The 7,289-nt window shown below is 35.4% G+C and overlaps 1 protein-coding gene across 1 annotated transcript; it reads left to right on the top strand.

Annotated features, from left to right (window-relative positions):
• Nucleotides 1-821: 821 nt before the first annotated feature.
• On the top strand, nucleotides 822-6,576 carry LOC114175969 (nucleobase-ascorbate transporter 11-like). The gene is made up of 10 exons (XM_028060834.1): nucleotides 822-1,974; nucleotides 2,049-2,146; nucleotides 2,237-2,407; nucleotides 2,556-2,656; nucleotides 3,137-3,272; nucleotides 3,444-3,494; nucleotides 4,957-5,244; nucleotides 5,402-5,636; nucleotides 5,721-6,001; nucleotides 6,076-6,576. Exons 1-10 carry the CDS (start codon nucleotides 1,368-1,370, stop codon nucleotides 6,295-6,297), a joined length of 2,190 nt encoding a protein of 729 aa, XP_027916635.1. The 5' UTR covers nucleotides 822-1,367; the 3' UTR covers nucleotides 6,298-6,576.
• The last annotated feature ends 713 nt before the right edge of the window (nucleotides 6,577-7,289 follow it).

Raw genomic sequence — 7,289 nt, 5'->3', positions numbered from 1 at the left:
GGTTAAATCTAGGACAATAAACACGATTAAGAAGACTTGGAATAGATATAGGTTTTGTATTCTCGACCTTAAAATCCAAGTAATAATACACATTTAGTATTATTTGAAATAATTAAGTGTTAAAAAAATTATGCAGACAAATAATTGCGTATTTCTTTCATTATTTTATTGCAAACAATGAATTTTTTTTCCACAACTTGAACAATCCAAATGCTCTCAAAAATAACTTTTCATTATCACCCTTTCACCAAAAACAATTGACATGAGAAAAAGAAAAACTTACACTTCCTGGTTCCGTCCTCATGAAACTTAATAACATAAAGATCTAAACTTCCACATGTGTTTGGGTGATGCATAAAGTTGTGGTACAGTCTTCAGAAACTACATAATATTCTATTTTTGGGTTGGGTGAGGGCTTTACAGAGAGAGTGAGAGAGACAACGTTATCTCAACAAAAGTCTAAATGTGGCTATAAACGGGCAAGTAAACCTCTTGAAATAGGGCAGTTGAACCATTCAATGATTCAAATCTATAAAACTAAAAGATTAGTGTGTGATCCAATTGAGTGTGACACTGAACTTGGCTTCCACAGTTCCAAACTCTCTTTCAAAAAACATCAATGGATTGGGACCTACTAATTAAATTCTCTGTTTTCCACCGCATAATCATCATTGTAATAATGTGGCAAAGCAGTTAAATTACTCCACTTCAAGCCAGTCTTCGTGAAATAAATACTGCGGAGAATAAGAATAAGAAACTTCAATTTGAAGCAAAAGTGATTCACAAGGAGCTGTGGTACCGGTTTCCACCAAAAAGCAGTGAAAACTGGAGATGGTTTATTATTATTATTTCCTTAAAGAATATTAGGAGAAAAAAAGTACAAAAATATTAATGAAGGTTGAACTTGCAGGAGTGTTATGTTATGCTATGTTACCCTTTCGTTTGAAAATTTAGCTTTAAACTCGGGTGGCTAGGTCCTTTGTCAACATCAAGAGGCCATGCCAGAGAGACGTTTATGCAATTAAGGTCACACACTCACATTCACGCTTTCCTCTGATAGCAACTTGCTAGCTGCAATGAGTTGAAGTGAAGATAAGATATGTCTCAGAGTCAATTTGTTCAATGTCCTTCCTTCAACACTAACCGTTAATCACTACACCAAAGCACGTTGTTGTGATGCTTTTCTTTCATTGTCTTTTCTCCACATACTGTTCCTTTGCTTCTACTCTCTCACTCTCCGGAATTTGGCTCTTTGCTGTGATGTAAAGCCTCTGGTTTGTTCCTCCACGTTGCAAAGCTTTCATCTTTGTTCTTGTGCTATATTGGGTTGAATTGCGTGTGCCCATCTTTTTAAAGAGAACGGTTCAATGGAAACTGGGTCGAGCAAGGCTATGGGGGGTGGCTCTGGCAAGAAACATGATGTTGGTGCTGCCAAAGTTGAGGCCTTTGTGCCAAAAAGTGATCACAATCCTAAAGAGTTGAGGTCCTGGGCTAAGAGAACTGGGTTTGTGTCTGATTATTCCGGAGAAGCTGGGACTAGTGCCAGTGAGAAGTTTGATAGTGTTGATGATCAGAGAGAAGGAGGGTCCTCTCCCAAGATAGAGATTGATCCGGTGCTGGGGTTGGCGAGGCCTGATAGGGACAATGAGATTGAACCGGTTTTGAGATCAAAGGATGAGTGGAATGGGGCAATGTGGAGTCAAAACCAGAAGAAGAAAAACAGGGATGAGCCTGCTGTGGCTTTGGCTGGTCATGGTGATAAGAAAGTTGGGTTAAGAGGGAATGGTGATGCAAACGGAGTGGTGAATAGCCATGGAGTTTCTGCAGTAGCTCCTCTTCCAGAACAGAAGAAAGAGGAAGGAGTAGCTGAAGATGTTAAGGTGAATCTTTTTCCAGAGGGGGAGGAACCTGCTGATAGAGGTTGGCAGAGACCATCTGGATTGAAGTATGGAATCACAGAAAATCCTGGTTTCGGTTAGTTTCAATTCTATTTTCTGATTTGCTAAAAAAATTATAGCTTCTTTTGATTTACCTATCTTTAACTGCAGTACCTCTCATCTATTACGGCCTGCAGCACTACCTCTCGTTGATTGGCTCGCTAGTATTAATCCCATTAATCATGGTGCCAACCATGGGTGGAACAGATGTAAGAAATGCCTTTTTGTAATGACCCTAGGAAAAACTGATATCATACTTTTTCGTATTCATATGTATTCACTTACATCGTTGATGGCAGAACGATACTGCAAATGTAATTTCTACAATGCTGTTTCTTTCCGGCGTCACAACGATTCTGCATTCCTACTTTGGCACCAGACTACCTTTAGTTCAGGGAAGCTCTTTTGTGTATTTAGCACCAGCGTTGGTTATCATAAATGCTGAAGAATTTCGAAATCTAACACAACATGTAAGTCACTGATTGATAGAAAATGTCAGTTTATTGTCTTTAAGCCTTTCAGGCTTGTAAAATTGTATGATGTAATCTAAATCCTGGTAAATTAAACTATAATTGTTATATTCCCAGTTTCCGTGTTAATGTCTGCTAATAACTGCAGAAATTTAGGCACATAATGAGGGAGCTCCAAGGAGCTATAATTGTTGGTTCAGTAATCCAATGTATCCTGGGACTCAGTGGTTTAATGTCTCTTCTTCTCAGGTAACATGTTGCATGTGATCTTTCATGTGACCACGAGGACCAGATTGATTTCATCTTTTCATTTTTATTTAGTTTATTTTGTTAGTTTGCTATGCTGTTAAGTAATTAATTTAAATAAGTATGTCATCCATAAGATAATTCTAATGCATAATATCCTGTTTTAAATATTTCTTGTTGAATCGTCTTGATTCAAACTTTGAAGCCTTTCTTTTGATCTTTCGACTTTGTTATTGAATTTTTGCTGATATAAAGAAAAACTTTGGTTATTAAACTTCATGGACAAACCTATCTAAATAATCTCTTTGCATTCAGCATGCATTGCAGTCAAACTTATGAATAAACTCTCCTGTAATAAACTTTTGTAAAATAATTGCTAAATTAAGCTGTTTATCCAAATGCGTCCTTGAATCACATGTGATCTGAATTTATGTTGGTGAATGAACTGATTGCAAAAGTTATCAAGACTTGTAATTGTTATAGGATCATCAACCCAATTGTGGTGGCTCCAACTGTTGCTGCTGTTGGCTTAGCATTCTTCAGCTATGGCTTTCCACAAGCTGGCACTTGCATGGAAATTAGCATTCCGCAGATAGCACTAGTTCTACTATTCACACTGGTGAGTATTTCAGGAAGCAATGATATCGAATAATCTGGTGTGTGAAAAGTCTTTGTAATGACTGCAAAGTTCTTTACATATTGAAAAAACTTTCTGTGTTTGTCTCAAATAAACAATCCATGAACTTTGTTTCTCAAACTCATCTTCGTTTCATCTATTTCTTATTTGAAGCATCTTCGAGGAATATCTATCTTTGGAAATCATTCATTTCGAATTTATGCGGTAAGTATATGTCTTGAATTAATATGTTCCTTATTTGATTTTGGTTTTTCTTTAGACATGGCATACACTATGTATACCTGTCGTGCTGTTATCTTGCATGTTGAAAGTCATACAAAAAAGCAATATTTTAATTTACTGGTTTCATTGTGTTTGGTCATCCTTTCAAAACTCAGTCTCATACCGCACATTGTGAGGATAGAAAAGATAATCATAAACCCACTTACTAAGAATGATTACTTTAGTTGAATGAATGACTTGAATTCAATTCAAGATCACACCAAATTGATTCTGATATGTATCAGACTGGTGGGAAACTAAGTGTGAGTTTAAGTTTCATATCAAGTACAAATAAAAAAGTTGAATACCATGTAAGGATGAAGATCCATAAACCTGTTGTCTTAAAGTTTTAAATTGAAGGTAGTGTCAATCCCTCATGTATGGATTAGCTCATGTCTTATTAGTGTTGTATCTTGGTACTTTCTGCCGGCTTGATCATGTTTTTAGGATTGTTATTTATTAAGAGTTATGAATATTGTTTAGGAAGTTACTCTCCCCTTAGTTCTTTAGTGAGTTAAGTTTCTTCTACCAACAACTGGCATCTATGATACGACAAAAATGAAGGTACAGCTAGACACAAATGATCTTTCGGAAGTAGTTGAGGAGACTGTTAAGTTTTTCTTCTACCAACCAATCCAATGGCTCATTAAAAATCACAAGGAAAGGAAAGTAAGAAAGCAATATCTGGTTTTGTTTGTTGTTGTGTCATAAGATATTTTCACAACAATCATCATGACTGTCAAATCAACATTTGAAATCTGAAATTTCGTCTAGAATCAAAGTGAAGGAGATGAGGGAATGCAAGCTTTGAATCTTGTTAAGGAATTTGAGAAGTAGAAAATGAAAGAGTATGAAACAATTAACGAGTATGCTAAAAAAGTTCTTAACATTACTAGCGAGGTAAAATTGCTTGATTCTAAATGTTCTGATTCAAGAGTAGTTCAGAAACTATTGGTAACTTCCCTTGAAAAATGAGCTTTCTTCATTGGAAAATGCCAATGATTTGTCAAGCATCACCTTGGCAGAAATGCTTTGCAGGCGTAAGAGCAAAGGAGCATAAAGAATTTCTGGACAAATTACTGGAATCTTACCAGTCAATTTCTAGAATCCTACTGAACAACTTTAGAAATTAAAAAAAAATATATCCAGAATTAAAATAAAAATATAATCAATACATAATTATGATTAATAAGAATAATATATCAGAAATTTCCTAACGATAGTCAAGTTGCTACATGATTCAAGCTTTAAGGTTTGAAAATGGGAATACACTTCTAATAATTTCACCATGTTTTTTAAGGAAGTCGGCATTAAGTATCGATTAAAAGTTCCGTAGACCCTTCAATGAAGTCTTCTACCAACATATACTAACCAATTTTGCTTACAAACTTTGGAAAATTTGCAGGTTCCCTTGAGTGTTACATTAACTTGGATATATGCGTCGTTTTTAACAGCTGGGGGAGCATATAACTACAAAGGATGCAATCCCAAAATCCCAAGTTCAAACATTCTGACTGATGCATGCAGGAAGCATGCTTATACCATGAAACATTGCAGGACTGATGTATCTAACGCGTTGTTAACTTCTGCATGGCTCAGAATCCCTTACCCTTTGCAATGGGGTTTCCCTATTTTTCATTTTAGGACTTGCATAATCATGGCCATAGTATCACTGGTTGCTTCTGTGGATTCAGTAAGTAAATTACTTAAATGCTTGCAAATACAAAATATTAGCTTCATGGTATTGTGACACCCACAGTTATAAACCAATGTAATATACTGTATTTGTAAGGAACAACATGAGCAGAAACTAAAATTGTAACTAAGTGAATGACAAGTTCGTTTTGCAGGTTGGAACTTATCATTCTGCATGTGTGCGAATCAATTTGAGGCCTCCAACTCCAGGAGTTGTGAGTCGAGGAATTGCATTGGAGGGTTTCTGTAGTATATTGGCTGGTCTTTGGGGTTCGGGAACTGGCTCAACCACCTTGACAGAAAACATTCACACTATTGACACAACAAAGGTAGCAAGTCGTAGGGTGGTGGGACTTGGAGCAGCTTTCATGATTCTCTTTTCCTTTATGGGTAAATCAACAAAACATAACGACATAAACCATAGTTTGATGTCAAAACTACTAAACACCCAATCTAAACCTTTTTAACTTGCAGGAAAAGTGGGTGCTCTACTTGCTTCCATTCCTCAGGCCTTGGCTGCTTCTGTACTGTGTTTCATCTGGGCTCTTATAGCAGCTTTGGGGCTTTCAACCTTACAGTCTGGTCAATGTAGCAGCTTCAGGAACATGACAATAGTTGGTGTTTCATTGTTCCTTGGTCTATCCATCCCTGCATATTTTCAACAGTACAAACCTCAAACCACTCTGATACTACCACCTTACCTCGTACCTTACGGGGCTGCATCTAGTGGACCATTCCATTCTGGCATTCAACAAGTAAGCACCATCTCTATGCTGCCAAATAAAATAGCATGAGAAAGAACTTATTCCTTTTCTCCCCAATGTTTCAGCTTGATTTTGCAATCAATGGTCTTATGTCCTTAAACATGGTGGTTACACTGTTGGTGGCATTCATACTAGACAACACTGTCCCAGGAAGTCAACAAGAACGAGGGGTGTATATATGGTCACGACCTCAAGATATTGCATCTCATCCTTCTCTGCTATCCACATATTCTTTGCCAAGGAAAATTGCTAGGTGTTTCGGTTGGGCCAAATGTTTGGGAGTCTGAATATTACTTTGTTTCTCATGTTAAGATTCACTTCTCATCTCAGGAATTTAGAAGATATTGAAGCTCATCAAGAAGACTGTATAAACAAACATAATATATATACATAGTTGGGGTTTTTTACAGCAGGGCCAAATAGGAAATAGTTTAGCACTGATTATGCCTGTGAATTATAGTTAGTTTACACTGGTCAATATGTGATCTGAAAACAAAACAAAAGACAAGTTATTGTACTTGTACATTTATATTTTTTCTTAATCAATTAATGGTTCAATTTTTGCAGTTTCAGTTGATATTTGGGGTTGCAGTGAATCACTGTCAATTGAAAATAATGCAACATTTACATGTAAAGATATGGAGCCTTCCAATGACTTGATAAGTGCTAAGAGTTTATGTGAAGATATGGATTTGTTTCATCAAAGTAAAAAGAAGATGAAATCACAAGCCGCAGTTAAGTTGTTTTCCCTTCTGTTTCCTAATTAGGAGGATGTGCTGCCATTTTTTTCTGGTTATATGTTTGTTTGGTATCAGAGATTCACATTTCAACAGATTGTTATTTAATTTTTTATATGCTAAATTAAAATACAGTTTTGGAGAGGCAATTGATTTCGTTATATATTCCACATATTCTTTTGAATTTATGTTCTTTCTAATTAATCATAATGTGTTAAAATAAAAAAGTTATTTACATATATCTTTGCAATTTTTTTTTTTTAATTTACATTTTGTTTTAAGTTAACAGATCCATAATATGAAAAATACTCACCTGTTAAAAGAACAACGATAGTGTTTCTGTTTAACTTAAGTGTCACAAATTTTATTGCGGTGAGAGGTAAGTATCGGCAAATTATGTTAGACCATTTGACTAATAAAGATAATCTAATTAACAAATATAGATAAAAGGTATATTTTTCTTAGGAAAATGATAGATTAACAAAGTTTTTTTTAATAAAATACTAAATAATGTAAAAAAATATTATTTTTATTACTTCTTT

This window comes from Vigna unguiculata, chromosome 3 (genome assembly GCF_004118075.2).
Source record: "Vigna unguiculata cultivar IT97K-499-35 chromosome 3, ASM411807v1, whole genome shotgun sequence".
NCBI lineage: Eukaryota > Viridiplantae > Streptophyta > Magnoliopsida > Fabales > Fabaceae > Vigna > Vigna unguiculata.
Note: the sequence above shows the minus strand (reverse complement) of the source record. Positions and strands in the feature narration are given on the sequence as shown.

Excerpts from the sequence above, each read along its gene's own strand:
- LOC114175969 (XM_028060834.1), top strand. The coding sequence starts at position 1,368 with ATGGAAACTGGGTCGAGCAAGGCTATGGGGGGTGGCTCTGGCAAGAAA. Across the intron at positions 3,273-3,443 it reads TAGTTCTACTATTCACACTG|CATCTTCGAGGAATATCTAT; the intron begins GTGAGTATTTCA and ends TCTTATTTGAAG. Across the intron at positions 6,002-6,075 it reads TCCATTCTGGCATTCAACAA|CTTGATTTTGCAATCAATGG; the intron begins GTAAGCACCATC and ends CCAATGTTTCAG.